The sequence below is a fragment of the Hipposideros armiger genome, unplaced genomic scaffold (genome assembly GCF_001890085.2).
Source record: "Hipposideros armiger isolate ML-2016 unplaced genomic scaffold, ASM189008v1 scaffold_368, whole genome shotgun sequence".
Taxonomy (NCBI): domain Eukaryota; kingdom Metazoa; phylum Chordata; class Mammalia; order Chiroptera; family Hipposideridae; genus Hipposideros; species Hipposideros armiger.
Window position 1 is genome coordinate 1516323 of NW_017731718.1, and position 16721 is coordinate 1533043.

The following is a 16721-nucleotide window of genomic DNA, read 5'->3' on the forward strand; positions in this document are numbered from 1 at the left end:
TCATGTCTCATCACTCATGAATGAAAGTCCAACTTAATTAAATAGCAGTCAGTAACTAATGTGGTTTAGTAAACTTGTGACTACTTAATGCTTGCATTTTTAAAAATTTGTTCATTGGAAACTCAGATTCTGCTGAGCATCCACTTTGTGTGTTGAAAGAACTTTTTGTGATGGAGGTTTGAGGATCGTTTTAATTTATACCCAATTTGATTTGAATCCTATTTTTTTTTAAGTTTGGGTCACCACAGTTTTGTGGGGTTTTTTGTTTGTTTTTTATTGGGGAATTGGGGGAGAGGAACAGTGTTGGGGAATTGGGGAAGGGAACAGTCAAGTTGTTGTCCTTCAATCTTAGTTGTGGAGGGCGCAGCTAGCTCAGCTCCCATATTCAGTCACCATCCAGCCACCCGTTGGCAGCTCGTGGCTGCTTATCTCAAGGTGCCATGTTCAATTGCAGTTGCAGGTGGGCATAGCCCACCATCCCATGCAGGAGTCAAACCGGCAACCTTTTTGGGAGCACGCGCTCTCACCAGCTGAGCCATTCTGCCACCTGTTGGCAGCTCAGCGGCAGCTCAGCTCTGGTGCAGCTCCCTGTCTCATGTGGGACTCGAACTGGTGACCCTGTTGCTCAGAGCTGGCGCTCTTAACCAACTGAGCCACTCGGCCGGCCCTCCGTTTTTTTTTTTAAAACCCTCTTTTAAATAAATAACAAGAAAAGAGAATCTGAGTGCGAGAATACGGATGAATTGGAGCAAACACATCACGACTACTGGGGAGAAACACATTATTGCTTCTCTTAGTGAAGCTGTAGATAAAGAACATATTAAAATAAAAAAGGAGATTGGATAGCTCAAAGACCCTGAAGAGCCAGTGAACCAGGCTTGCAAGACAGGAATAAAGCCAAAAACCCTGTTGCAGGGCTGGCCGAGTGGCGCGTTGGTTAAGAACTGGTTTGGGATGCCAGAGGGCCCCGGTTCGGATCCCACATATGAGGGCTAGTGACACTGCCCTCCACAGCTAAGATGCTGAACAACAGCTCAACCTGGAGCTGGGCTACTGTGAGTCACAGGCGACGGCGTAGGCTGCAGCCCCTGTGGCAGTGGGTTGCCATGGGCTACTGTGTGTAGCCAGCAGCCAGTGTGAGCGGCCAGCCGCCGCAGTGAGCGGCCGTCCAGAAGCCGGCGACTGATCTGCCTCGTCCGGGAAGAGCGCAATGATGGTGCCAACTTGGGCCAGTGAAGCAACATCCTCTACAACTAGATTGAAGAACAAAATGACAGCAACTTGTCTGTTCCCCTTCCCGCAATTCCCCAGCACTGTTCCCATCCCCCCAATTCCCCAATAAAAATCTTTAAAAAACACCAAAAAACCCTGTTGCAGAACTGGTCCCCTGAAGATACCACTGGGCAAAGAAACTACAGTTTGCACTGTGTACATCACCCATGCTAGATACTGGACATTTTCCACCTTATCTGCTGTAGAGATGTGTAGGGTAAGTCAGAGTTAGCCAGAGAAAGTGGGCAGATAAAGCATATACACCCTCTAATACTTTTGAGAGTCTGGAAGAACTTCGTGACTAGAACAGAGGGAGTAAAAGATGTAAGAGGCCAATTAAAGGCATTTAAAGAATTCTAGAGAAGAGATGATAGTAGCTGGACTAGGGTAGTAACATTAGGAAGTGAAAGATTAAGTTTAGTGGAAAGAATTGACAATACTTATAACTTACTGGATTGTGGGACTTAGAATGGGGGTAATGAAGAGGATGAAATTAAAGACACCAGGTTTCTGCTCTGGAAATTAGGCAGATGATAGTATTCATTGAGAGGGAGAACCAATTTGGAAAATAAGTTTAATTTTGGAAGTATTCGTTGTGTGCCTGGGGCATTGGCGTGAAAATGTCCCACGGAGATAGGATCTGGAAGTCTGATGTCTGTAAGAGACAGCTGGCTAGAAAATACAGATTTTGGAATCGTAAGTGTATTTAGAACAATTTTCTTACTTAATCTTCTGGGCCATTAGAAATAGTGTGAAGTAAAGGAAGATGGAAGGACATATACCCAACTCTGCAAGCCCGACCTTACTGACATGGGTTCCAAAAGCCTCATGTGTTTCTGATACTCCCCCGCCCCCCTTGAGAATGACTAAATTGATGAATGAAGCTATGGCAATAGATACGATGTCTTAGGCAGATTGTGTAGAGTGAGATTAGAAAGCCCAAATAACTAACCTGGACAATGTCAGCACTGGAGCAGTGGTAGAGAAACTGGAGCTTAAAGACACTGAAAAAAATGAAGCCAAAAAGGCACACACAAAAACGGAGTGGGGAGGCCTGAAAATCGAGGGGCGATAATATCTAAGAAGAAGGGGAAGGTAATCAAGAGCATTATATGCTCTTGAGATGTCACGTAAGAAAAGAACTGGAATGTATTCATAAGTTTAAGCAACAAGTTAGGATGTCAGCTGTTTTAGCATGAGCAAGTTAAGTGCAATAATGGGAGCAGCTACCAATTTTCAGAGGATTAGTGAATGGGTTGTAAGGAAGCAAAGTTCTCAAGTGTAGACATCTTTTAGGAAATAGCTGAGAGAGTAGGGAGAGAGAGAAGTCTAGCTGGAGGGGAGAGTGGTCTTAGGCGGTTTCTTTTAAAAATGGAGTAATTTGAGCTTGTTTAGATATGGATGGGAAGTGCCTGTTTAGAGAGAGAGGTTGAAGATAGAGGAAAGCAGCAGGGCTCTGGGATACTGGTTTTGGCAGCTCTCTACATAGGATAAATCGATGCTGGAAGCAGAAGCTCAGGACAGTAGTAGACTAGGTGAAAAGTAATGCAAGTTTGTACCAAGGTTGTGTCAGTGACAAATTGGAGGAAATACATGCAACATGAATTGAAGAGACGTGGGCAGAGTCAGAAATCAAATAGGAGGACAGTGGTAGTTTCATTAATAGAAATGTTTAAGATGTAAAAAGTACGTTTAATATGAAGATAGTTTGCACATAGTTTTAGGATACTCATAGTTTTAGGATACTACATGGCCAGAGAAAACCAAGAAGTTAGAAATTTAGGACTCAGGGCAGACAGACTTCACCTGTGATAAAGTAATGTGATCTCCTGCATAGAGGTCATGGTTATAGCCATGAGAGAGATTGTCCTCAAACAGATCCTGAGTTCCTTTGGTTAGTTATGTGTTTAGAAATACTATACTAAGAATAGGATTTGTACAACCAATTTATTCATACTTTTAAAATGAATTTAAAGTTATATTCTATGTGGATTAAGGCTTGCCTGTTTTAAACTTCCGTGTCATTTGGGAATAACAGGTTAAATGTGCTGTATCAAATTCCACCTAAGTAAATGTAAAATGTTGACAGGAGCAGATATTTATAGCTCTTTGGCACGCATTTCATTGTTGAATATTTACCTTTTTAAATCAGGCATGCTTTAATTATGTTAATATGTTGATGTTTAAATAAGCAAATCTCTTCAATCACAGCTCTAAGTTATCAATACTTAGAGGTCACATTTGTGGTGAGGGTGATGGCAAAGGAAAACAGTGACATGGGTTTTACCACCTTCCACAGAAGTAGCCCATGGAGTCATATTTTAATTTGACATGTGAGAGTTACTGATTCTTCTTCAGTTAGGTTGAAATGTATTTGAATAAGTTAAAATCCCTTAAATTACTATATTTGAATATACATTTATTTATGTTTCTTCTAAAATATATATTTGGACAAGAAGCCAGAACTTTGTTTTCAGTATGAATTTAAGGAAGTAGTTGTGATAAATGCAAAATATTAATCTATGTTTTATTTTCTTTTCAAACAGAAAAGCCTCCTAATAAAAGCAGTATGAGGATAGTAGTGGATTCAGAGTCAAGGAAAAGAACCATTGGTTCTGGGGAGCCTGGAGTTACTACAAAGAAGACTTGGTTTGATAAGTAAGCTGCCAGAGAAAATTGAGGAATTCTTTTATGCAGTAATTTTTAGGATAGTTGGAATATTATGACAGCATAGTATTCATTTTCAAAATATAATTTATATGATTTTGTTCTAGAGGCAACTCCCCCCCCACACTAAAGTGTAAGTTTTCTAAAAATTTGTTAGTTGTCTAGTACTTGGAAGGCATTTTCATACAGAAATGGTGTGGTGTTTGTGAACACAATTTTTCCTCTTTTCACCTCCCCACACCTACAAAAAAAACATTCCTTAAGTTAAAGATATCATTGAATACTGCATATATAAAGGATAGTCATGAGCTCCCCTATTAGGGAAGAAGGCATGGGTCAGGATGGGAGGAGGCTTACCATGCAGGCAGTTCCTGCCAAGAGCTGGAATGGAATTTTTTGAGGGTAGGGGAGGCTGGTCAAGAAGGGACTTCAGAGAAAGCGGTAAGGAATCAGAATGTTGGAGTGTGTATGGTGATTCATTTATAAATTTGCATGTTTGGGGAGACACTAGAATCACACTTTTAGAGCGTTCAAATCATTCAAAAATGGGTAATTTCTAGTTCTGGCTCTGCCTTTAATTCTGTGATTTAGGGCAAGCAGTGTAACCTCTCTGGGCCATAGTTTTGCCTTTTTTTTCAAGTGTCAAATGGTTAGTAGTTCTGATTTTTTTTTAAAGTGGGAAGCGATGAGACAACCATTCCTACCTTTAATCAAAGTTTTAAAATAGGATACATTTCAGTGGGCTATCTTTTGCAGAAATGGAACAAAGATTATATATGCAAACTGACTGAGAGAGGGTGCTAGGACCTTTCCTGCTAAGAATTTTACATAGGAGTGGATTGGGAGTTGCAAGTAATGAGTGATATGGTAGAATCCTTTTCAGTTGGCTTCCATGAAAGATGTGAACAGTACTAATTTGGAGACTTCATTTGTTTTGGAAGGAAATTTAAATTTCCATTATCAACCAATAATTTCAATATTGAAAAAAAGTGGAACTTAAATTGTAAAACTTTATTCCTTTATACTTGCTAGGGATCAGGATTTGTAAATGACTATACTAATTAACTTTATTTTTGTTGCAGACCAAATTTTAATAGAACAAACAGCCCAGGCTTCCAGAAAAAGGTTCAGTTTGGAAATGAAAATACCAAACTTGAACTTAGAAAAGTTCCTCCAGAATTAAATAATATCAGCAAACTTAATGAGCATTTTAGTCGATTCGGAACCTTAGTTAACTTACAGGTAAGAGCTATGAAATGATTCTGTTGTCTTTGCTTAATTACTTAACGGAGGGAACTTAATATAATAAGAAAAATACTTGCATAAAGCAATATTATGGAAAATTTGGTAATATTCTAAATTTGGAAAATTGGATATGAATGAAACTTTATATTAGAAAAATATGTGATTTTGAATAAGTTTTGTACTTTGAACAAGGAGTTTTGATTGATCATATTATATACTTTTTACCTGATAGAGGTTATCATAAAATTAAAGCAAAGTTAAATAATCACACTGGTAAAATATAATCTTATAGTAGTTTTCATTTCCTCATTGTCTCAGTCATTACAATAAAATGCTTTAGTCAGATTATTTTTGCTGCCTCTATGTTGGGATGCATTTAACAAATACTTTTGGAGCCCAAATACCATGTAATCCTTAATTAGTTTAAACATTTACTTTTTCCTTTTCCAGTTTTGAACATCTTTCAAGAAAAATATCAGTATATTTGTATTTGACCTAAAATTAGACCTTGGCTTGGGTGTATATAACTTGTGAGGTTATTTAGTATTGAGTTTATATTATATGATATGTTGAAAGTGTTGAAATAATGTTGGGCTTTTTTTTTTTAAGTTGTATGGTGTTCTTTTCATTAAAAATTATTTCTCATCATCTGATAAAAATAAGAATAAATTTTAGAGAGTACAGCTTAAGTTGATAATTTGGAAAATTTTGTGTTCTTGCCATTAAAAAAATAATATAAAAGTAATAGTTGAAAAAATTCATGCTTACTTGGGATGGGGCAGTAGAGATTTATATAGAATTTAAAGAAAATATTTCCCCTTCAACTCTTCATGTGTCTCACATTTCTGTCCTCATATACCCCATAATTTGACAGTGTTATTGTTAATAATTTACTGTGTTATTCTAGATTTTCCGTTTTGTGTTTCTGAGTATCTGTCTATCTACTTATCAATCAATATGGAAACTTAAAATATATATTTTTATACATATTTTAAAATATGTGAATCCATAGTCTACATATTGCCCTGTAGTTGTTTACCTAACCTGGAATATCTCTGAATATCTTCTTATGGCATTTTAATTTGATTTATCACAATTAGATCTAGACAAAAGAGGTCTCAGAAATTTCTTCCTCACATTGTTAACTACACTGGTAATATTAAATTTAAGAAAATTGTCAAAGCTGAGGGGCAAAGCATGGTATCTTACTGTTGTTCAATTTGCATTTTCTCAATTACCAGTGAGGTTGGTATTTCCTCATCTCTTCACTGGTTTTTTTTTGCTGTATCTGCATACTACTTGCATTATTATTTATAAACACATGTTTTTAAGAAACTTTAAAAAGCACTTTAGCTTTATCCTAATTGAGCATGTTGATGAATTGATGTTTTAAATCCCCATATATGTATAATTATATAAATGCTACCTAAAATCATCCTTATAGTGGTTATTTATTGAATATTTACTATATATTCCCTGTTTTACATGAATCAATATTTAACTCAACATGACAGTTGTATATTGTTATCCTATTTATGGAACAGGAAGCAGGCACAGAAAGGGTAAATACCTTGCTCCTGTGAGAGTAGCAAAGTCTGAGTCAAGCAGTTCAATTCAGAGTCTCTGTTCTTAATCCCTATTTTGTACTGCCTCATACCACCAGTAGTTTCTATACCACACTTTGGAAAATACCGCTATTATGGAAAGAACACGAAATTTGAAGTGAAATGCCTTGTATATACTACTTATTAATATGGATCTACAGAATCACACTCTTTGATTCTTCTGAATATTTTAAATCTAAGGTTGCCTATAATGGTGATCCTGAAGGTGCCCTTATCCAATTTGCAACATATGAAGAAGCAAAGAAAGCAATATCAAGTACAGAAGCAGTGCTAAACAATCGCTTTATTAAGGTTTATTGGCACAGAGAAGGAAGCACCCAGCAGTTACAAACCACTTCTACAAAGGTAAGAGAGAAATTTGTGTGAAATTCAATGCTTTTCTTAGAATGCTCTTAGAAAGCATAGTGTTGAGCTTAGATGCTGGCTCTACCATTGTTAAATATATAGATGTGAGGAAGTTACTTCTTTCATTTTCTTGTGAGGTTAATCCCGAGTTTAGACAATTGTAATATGTGTCAAGCATATAGAAAAGCCCCTGGTAGATAAGAGATACTCAGTACATGGTAGCCATACATATTCCAGAAACTCAGACTATGGATTCATCTTGGAAATCCTCCCTCCCTCTCTTCCTCTTTCCCTCCCTGTCTTTTAATCAGTGACTCACTCAATATGTAATTTTAGATTAATTGCTTGTAGAGGTGCCTTACAGCAGTTCGTTTCTCAGTTTAACTTTTTCCTCTTTGTTTAAAAAAAAGTGAAGGGTAGATTTTAATTTTTTTCTCTATAAACAAGTTATATGCAAGGAAAAAGGTGTGTGTGTGTGTGAGGGAGAGAGAGGCGGGGGGAAGAGGGAGAGGGAAAGAGAAAAGGAATTTGGAAGGTTGCTAGGATTTGATCATCTGGACTTTTAAGACTTTCTTTGCGAGGGCAATTTATTAACAAAATAACAAAGGTGACTTTCCATGCTTATGCACTAATTAGCTTTTATTTAACTTTTTTTTTCTTGTTCTGAGGTAATGCAGCCTTTAGTCCAGCAGCCCATTTTGCCTGTTGTGAAGCAATCAGTCAAAGAGCGGTTGGGGCCAGTGCCCTCCAGTACTATTGAACCAGCAGAAGCCCAGAGTGCCAGTGCAGACCTTCCTCAGGTAAATGAAAAGTCTTATTATCGTAACTGTCACATAATAATAGGTTCTCAGTAAATTAGTTTCCCTTGATGATTTGAATTATAGTTAGTTTTATATATTTTATACTGAAATATGATAGTTTATACATATTTGAACTTCACCTGTAAATTTTTTTTTGTGACTATCACATTTTCACATTCTACTTTTTCTATAGTATTAGAATCTTAAATCCTTCTCTCTAGTTAATACTTATTTATAAGAAAGGGCTGTCTTTCACTTTGTGGAGGAGGTATTGTTCAGCAGAACAGCCTAAAAAGTGAAGTTCAGTATACTAAATCTTACTTTTCCCATCGTCTTTCACTTACCTGGAATTCTATTCCAGAGATTTTAATTACGCAGTTGCCTGAAATGAGAGCAGTTAGGTTTTAGCATAATGTTTCAAGTTACTTACACAGCTCTTTCAGAACTTCACATCACTTATTCCTGACTTGGATTTTCTTCTCCATTTGTCATTCCCTTCCCACTCCCTTACATACTTTGAGTGGCAGTTTCTATTTCTGCACCCTCAGACTCTGAAACTTAGCTTTCCTTTGTCTCCTGATATTTCAGTATTTGTCATGTGAAATACAATTAGGATATATTATACTATCCTACGTAGCTAATGGATATAGCCTTATTAAAACAGTCTTTCTAAATAATTCCTGAAGAGTACTATATTGAGATTCTACAAAAAAAAAAAAAAAGGAAAATGTAAATTGGTACATTAGTTACTAAAAACAAACAAACAAAAACCCAACCCTTTTATTCCAAAGCATCACCAAATGCAGTGTTGTATTTGGCTATAAAAGAAACATACTTTTAAAAAGAATGGCTTTTATTTTTAAGCTCGAGAAGCAGGAACATATTTCAGTTTCTAAAATCTAATATTTAAAATGTTCAAACTTTCTATCTGTCAACAAAGAATTCTAAGATTTATGATTCTGTGTCAGTGGAGGGACTTGAGCAACCACCTGGTTTGAGCTTCTTATTTTACATCATAGTTTTTCATGATTGAGTAATATTGCACATTGTTTGTTTTTCCACCCACATTTTCTCTCTGTCTCTGTCTTTGAAAAAGGCCCAGGTTTTTGTGAATAACATCAGTATGCTTATATAGCCAATATATGTTAGTAGAATCAGAATGTTCAAAATCCCAACAGACTTATATATGTTTGGGGAAACACTGAATATGTCCATTTTAATTTTTTTAGAATGTAACTAAGTTATCTGTGAAGGACAGGTTGGGTTTTGTATCAAAGCCATCTGTTTCAGCAACTGAAAAGGTAAGAAGAATAAATAGCATGATGTGTTTGTCTTGGCTTCATAAATGTTTTCAGGTGGCATCTTAATTTTTTTATTTTTTTCATAGCTCGAACTTTTGCTTCTTAATGGTATCTGTATCTCTTACTACCTTTTTTGCTTTCCATTTGCTGAAAAAGAAAAATACTTGCCTACCTATTTTTTACTTTTTGCATCAGCATTTTAATACTTGCTGCTCACTGTATTTTTCATGTTCTCCATTCTTTTTGTTTTTTCTTTTTATTTACTATTATATTTTCTTTAGAGATACTGCACATTTTAATTTGAAAACTCTGGCAGCCTAACAGAAAGGGCCATGAATTAGGACTTTTACCTGAGTTGAGCTCTGGTTCTTCACTTACTAACTGCATGACATTTGCCAGTGCTGTTAATCTTTCTGGTCCTTTTCCCTCATCGGTAAAATGGCGATGGTAATATTTGTCTTGCTCACGGGGTTTTGTGAGGATTAAATAAAATAATTTATTTAAAAGTATTTTGTTAACTGGAAAAGATGATGTAAATGTACATTTTTTACTTATTACTAACAGCTATTGTGGATAGCCTGACAATACATTTAGTCATTTCTTTTTTTAAATAAGGGGGCGAATGCAGATTAAATTAAGAACATTTATGGACCTATCTTATAGCTCTGTGTAGGGTTGTTTTTTTTTTTTTCCTGTTTAGGTATGAGTGAATGCCCTGATCTTTTAGTCTTACTTGAGGTATGTGGAATCACAGAATATTAGAATTAGATAATCTTTCCCATTTCTGTACCATCACCTTAAAGGAAAGTAAGGCCCAAGTAGTTTTTTTGGTTGACCAGTATACACTATGAGTTACTGAGCTAGGACTGGAATCTGAGTCTCCTGTTTTTATTCCATGGCTTTTTCCATTATGAAGATTCATAGGTAAATAGAACATCCTTGAGATAGCTGACGTGCTCTCTTCTCTGGTTCTTCAGTATATTTTCCTTATTTACTGTGTTAACCTTTGGCAGTTCTATAAATTTAAATATAAATCTCATTCTGTATATCAGATTTCCCCATCGGGCACCTCAGCATTATTTCGGGCATAATCACATGCCTAAGATGATTCATTATTTCCCACATAAATTAATTTCTCCTCCCTCCTCTCACCTCTGGAAGTGATACCACCATTTTCTAATTGGTGCAGTCTAAAAGCCTTTAGAGTCATTTGCTTGTGTTTGTAGTCCACGTCGCTTTCTCTACCACCTTGAAGTCCCTGGTCTCTCGATGCAATGTCATAGCTGGATCCACCGCCTCTAGTTTACACGGCCACCGTCCTACTCTCGCTTACTTGAATGACGTTCCATACTGAAACTTCCGTTTCCTCAGCTAAGTGACTTAGCTAGGTCCATAACTTATCATACCTCAGTTATTCTGCTTCTGTTACCTCTACTTTGGTCTTTGCTTTCTTCCGTAAGGAATCTTTTTCTGCTCATTTTCCCTCGTTATTTTCTGCCTCCTTTTTTGGTGGTGATTTTCCTGGAGTGCATTTCCCTCTGCCTAACTGAATTCTAGTCATTCTTTTAAAGATTGAAAATCTGTCTAACTTCTTCTATGAAACCTCCAAATTTTTCCATGTAATATCTCCCTTTTCTCTAAATTTGTGTCGCTTAATCTATGCCACTAAATTTAGCAATATGAAAATACTTTGATTAGGTTTATCCTCCTTGATAATAAGGAATAAAAAAACAATATGAGGTCTGTAATACTTAGTGTAATGCTGAGCAATCTTAGAAAGGTCTGAAAACCTGATTATGTTTAGCATCTGTTTATGTCAAGATTTGGACTCTGAAAATGAAGTGTGTCAATTATAGCTTTTACACAATTTTTCTAGTATGTTTTGCTAGTTTTCACTATTGTTTTTTAGCATATTTTGTATAGCTTTAGGATATAAGCAGTACAAATGTGGAATTGATAGTATAAGTTTACTAATATAGTTATTAACCAAATTTATGAAAAATCACTAATGGCAGTTAGCTGTTTATAAAAAAATTACTTGGTAAATACTGTAAAATATCTTTTAAGGAAATCAATTATTTACAAGTGTGGAACTTTCAGTCATTTGCAGTGAGCCTGTTCAAAGACTAGCATTTTGTTTTTGCTTATTCTTGGAAGAATCTATCCCTATTCCACAGTGATTTTTGCTGCAGAATCCTTAGAGGTTCATTCAGAGAAGACTCAGGAAGAATAGAAGAATCCCCATCATCAAATATTATTTAAAGCAATTTTTTTTAATTGAAAGCAGGGGAAAGCTCAAAACTAGCATCTACATAGTATCTTTATCACTGTTAAAGCAAATAAATAGATGTAAAATTTTATCCCCTTCTTATAAATAATACTGTTTAGCCCTTATAAATAACACTGAGTTAAGCCCTGTAGTGATTCTTCTTTATGCTAAGATTCTATATTTGTGAGAGGGCTAAGAGAGAAAAACCTTAAAACCTAAATGATACTGCTAAATATTAAGGTACTGCAATAGGTATTAAATAGGCATTATTTGAGTAGAGGGGTTAATCAAATGATGTTTGAGTGCCTCTGCTTACTACAGGGAGATTTATGAAAAATAAAGGTGGCAAATGTATATACCATCTTGGTTAGCTTTTAAAGAAAGATTTAGACTATCCAAAGTATATCCCTAAAGCCTTTCTAAAAATTCTCAGAAGTAAACTGATTAATCACTTGAATATTAAATGTTCTTATATCAGTTTCAGGTGTATCAAGCATATGATACAGGTATTCTTCCTTAGCAGTACTTTTTTTTTTTTTTCAATCTGGAAACATATCTTGGCTTCCTTGCATGATGATAGGTTAACATCTGTACCATGGAACTTTTAAAAGGGAAATTGTACAATTGAAGGAATATTGCACGTCATACAGAGACTTAAGCTGTTTATTTAGCAAGTCTTACTCTTTTAGTTTCCTTAACTATAAAATCATTTAAGTAACCCTCTGGTTTTTAAATTTGTATTTGTTGTTTTGCTACTTTAAATATAAAAATTAAGGAAATTTATGATAGTTTTTTTAATAACTTATTGACTAATTTTGATTTTTTAAACATACATTGGCTTCTGTCAGGATTATTACCTGGATTGCTCAATCAAGATTATTATCAGGATTATTTTTCTTACAGAGAAATATGATGTATGTAAAATTATTTGTTATGCTGAATTTTCTGGGAACCAAGCTATTGTGGCAAAAATTGATTACTGTACACATTTTTGTCTTTGACGTTAAAATATTTCTTTGCAAGATCTTTAATCCCTTTGTCTCTTTTAAACTTCTTAGTATTATTGAAAGAAATAAAACTCTTAATCTCTGAAAGTATTTTATAAATTTTTAACTTTTAAGTAGAGTGATGTTCTCACCAGAATTCCCAATAGGTTTTTTTTTTTTTAAAGCTTTGCTCACACATTTTTTTTTTTTTTAAGATTTTGGGGGAAGGGAACAGTGTTGGGGAATTGGGGAAGGGGACTAGCCAAGTTGTTGTTCTTCAATCTTTGTTGTGGAGGGCGCCAGTCTCCATCTGGCTTCCCGTTGGCAGCTCGTGGCCTCTAAGCTCAAGGTGCTGTGTTCAGTCTCAGTTGTGGGTGGGCATAGCCACCATCCCATGCAGGGGTCGAACCAGTAGCCTTGTTGTTAAGAGCACACGCTCTATCCACTGAGCCGTCCAGGCGGCAGCTCAGCTCAAGGTGCTGAGTTCAGTCTTAGTTGTGGGTGGGCATAGCCCTCCATTGAATGGGCAATCTTCTTGTTACACCAGCTGAGTCATCCTGCCACCTGTTGGCAGCTCAGCAGCAACTCAGCTCGGGCACAGCGTCACTGGCCCATGTGGGAATCGAACCAGTGGCCCCGTTGCTCAGAGCCTGCGCTCTAAAGCCAACTCTTAACCAACTGAGCCACTCGGCCAACCCACCCAATAGGTTTTGATATAGAAAATACATCTATATGCTGCTTTAAAAGACTATCATAGATGAGCATTCAGATTTATTGAAAAGATGATAGTTAATATAAAAATTGACCCTACAGTAATTATATTAATAAGCTTCCTACACATAACTCCTCAGAAACTTTTTATTGCATGGCGCTTCTGCTTTAGTAACCTGTTAGCACTAACTTACTGTGAGTGTGACTGTGAAGCATTTTAGCTTTGTTTCTTTTGTATTTGTTTCCGACTTGGGCATTGGTTGTTTAAAAATGATATTTTGGACCACTTTATTTGAAATAACCTTCTTTTGTACTAAGTAAGTTTTTAAAAATACTTTGTTTCCTTCCGGTATTATCCATGAGAAAAACCTATTTTTCTGTGTCCTTGTAAGTGCAAATAATAGTTATGGCTGGTAATATTTTACATAGGAAATAAGGTAAGGTGAATTATAACCTCTTGTTAGGAAATTGACTTTTGTCTTGGAAAGTAAGAGGTATTAACAATGTACATTAAAAAAAATAAAGCATATGATACTTTTTAACTCATCCTATGAATTCAACATACTAAACCTGACAAGTATGTTATAAGAAAGGAAAATTACAAGCCAGTATCTCATGAACACAGGCACAAAAATCCTAAACAAAATATTAGCAAAAGTCCAGTGATACAAAAAAGATAATAATACATCATGACCAGGTAAGATGTATTCCAGAAATGCAAGGTTGATTTAATGCTTGGAAATCATTTTAATTCACTACATTAACATTAACAGAATAAAGTGGGGGAAGGAAATGGGAGGGAACAATTCCATATGGTGATCTCAGTAGAAAAAAACATGTTATTCATAATACTGTCACATTAAACATTCTAAAAACTAGGAATAGAAAACTTGCTAAATTTGAGCTGGCTGAGTGGCATGTTGGTTAAGAGCTGGCTTGGGACGCCAGCTCTGAGCAGCAGGGCCCCGGTTTGGATCCCACATTGAGGACCAGTGAGACTGCCCTCTGCAGCTAAGATGGTGAACAACAGCTCAACCGAGAGCTGGGCTGCTGTGAGTCGCCAGCTGCAGTGGGGCTGCTATAAGCTACCGTGTGTGGCCGGCAGCCACCGTGAACGCCGGCAGCTGGTGTGAGCTGCCAAGAGCCACTGTGAACGGCCATCCAATGGCCGGCAAGCTACTGCCTCACCTGGGAAGAGCGCAATGATTATACCAACATGGACCAGTGAAGCGACGTCCACCACTACTAGACTGAAGAACAAAAAGGACAGCAACTTGTCTGTTCCCCTCCCCCAATTCTCTAATAAAATCTTAAAAAAAAAAAAACTTGCTAAATTTCATAAAGCATANAAAAAAAAAAAACTTGCTAAATTTCATAAAGCATATATGCAACTACACACACACACACACACACACACACACACACACACACACACACACCCTATAGCTAACATATTCAATGGTGAAATATTGAATGCTTTCCTCCTGAGACCAGGAACAAGAGAGCATGTCCACACTTACCATGTTTTTTTAGTAGTGTAGGGCCTACCCAGTACAATAAGGCAAGAAAATGAAATAAATGACATAAAGATTGGAAAGGAAGAAAAAAAGCTGTATTTATTCACAGATGACATGATTGTGTAGAAAAATCCACAAGAATTCACAGACAATTGTAATTAATAAGTGAATAAAATAGGACCATTAGAAATAAGGTCAATATGTAAAAATATACCACATACAGAAACCTGTTTGGAAAATAGAGAAGGTGTTGTAGTTTGGAAAGCCCACTGCCTATGCTTTGACTGTGTTCTTGAGAATTGTAGTATCTTTTCTACTGGGTCTGTTACTTCCCTCCACTGGTTTCATTTTTAACAGATTTTCTTCTTTTATCACAATTCTATCCTCATCTTTTGAAAATAACGTTTTGCTTTCTAAATGCTTATTATTTAAACATTGGAATTAAATAGATTGAAATAGTAAATATTTGTAATCATATAGTTCATTGTTTTAAGACATTCTGTTTTCACACTTCACACCTCTGGCTATATTTTATAGCCATTGGTGTTTATGATTATAACTGGCACTTTTTTCTGTAGCTGGGATATGTAAAATAATAATGTGTTTTATAGTTAGTGATGTCGTAAGCTCATTGAAATACGTTAGCTGGTATTCTATTTCTACAGGAGGAAGTTCCTGGATAAAACAAGGAAGTGGGATATTTCTAGGAATAAAGGAGTCTTGTCATTCTTGTTAGATACTTTTATTTACTTTGAAAAAGCTCTCCTTAGTCTGATATCTAGTTAATAAGATAACTTTAAAAAGGAGTATTTCCTACTCACTGAAATTGGAGAAATGCTCATTTAAACAAATTACATGAGTTTTTTTACTTCCGGCTTTCTCACAGCTTTTATGATAAAATACATTTGAAACTTGAAAATAGGGTTATGGTATTCATTGTTTCCAACTGATTTCAGTACACAAATCTTTTTTGGTCACAACTTTTCAACTTGTTATGGAACCCTCATGAAGAAAAGTTTATGAAATACTCAAACTCTGTTTTCAACAGATTATCTTGTGTTTCTCCCTTTAAAGTTATTATCTCATCCTTGTGTAATGATAAAGTTTGGCGTTGTGTGCTGGGGTAAGGTAGCATGGAAAAATTTTTTCTCTAGAATTACAGAGAAGGATGTCTGAAGTTAGACTACAGACTCTATGTTTACTCTGTGTTTTACTGAATACACCATTTCGTATTTGTTAGTGATCACTGACTACTAGCTTTCATTATTGCAGAAAATTAGTGGAATTTTGATACACATTAAGTACTGTAAAGAACCTTTATATTTAAAGATCAATTGTGCTGTACGGAACCAGTATAATTATAGTATTCTAGGGTTTTATTTCATTTAGAGGCTAGCCATTCTTGAATATTAAGAATATTGATGAGTTGTCTATACTTTGTGATGTTCCCTAATCTAATTTCATAATAAAATATTAGAAAGTAGTGTCTGATTGCTACTTCTGTGGTATACTCAGATATTTACATATTAGTAGCTAGATAATAAGGCTCTTTTCTCATTGATACTCTTCTGTTTACACAGTTTTAAGACTTTTAGGTCATGAATTCCTTTAAGACTTTGGAAGCTATGTTTTTTCCTGTGGAAAGTTGCATTGTTCATACACATGGTTTCATGTTAAGTTTTTATAGCATTCAGAAATTTCCCTGAAGGGATCCCTGGACTCTTCCAAGAACCAGTAAGCAACCACCCCATGGAACCTACAACTACTTGAAAAAGGCAGCCTAAACACTTCTTTTCTTTTTTTTTCTTTTTTTTTAAAGATTTTTATTGGGGAATTGGGGGAATGGGAACAATGCTGGGGAATTGGGGGAAGGGGAACAGACAAGTTTCTGTCGTTTTGTTCTTCAGTCTAGTTGTGGAGGACGTTGCTTCACTGGCCCAAGTTGGCACCATCATTGCGCTCTTCCCTGGTGAGGCAGATCAG

The 16721-nt window shown here is 35.9% G+C and overlaps 1 protein-coding gene across 14 annotated transcripts in view; it reads left to right on the forward strand.

Moving 5' to 3' along the window:
• The window catches only part of RBM26 (RNA binding motif protein 26), a 91623-nt gene that overhangs the window by 44478 nt on the left and 30424 nt on the right, over positions 1–16721 (forward strand). For 8 of the 14 annotated variants that reach the window (XM_019662166.1, XM_019662156.1, XM_019662159.1 and 5 more), the window contains exons 10-14: positions 3819–3930; positions 5022–5181; positions 6990–7154; positions 7823–7954; positions 9184–9255. In XM_019662166.1, coding sequence (XP_019517711.1) covers positions 3819–3930; positions 5022–5181; positions 6990–7154; positions 7823–7954; positions 9184–9255 — 641 coding nt within the window. The remainder of the gene's footprint in view (positions 1–3818; positions 3931–5021; positions 5182–6989; positions 7155–7822; positions 7955–9183; positions 9256–16721) is intronic. The other 6 variants (XM_019662167.1, XM_019662168.1, XM_019662170.1 and 3 more) reach the window with 3 other exon arrangements.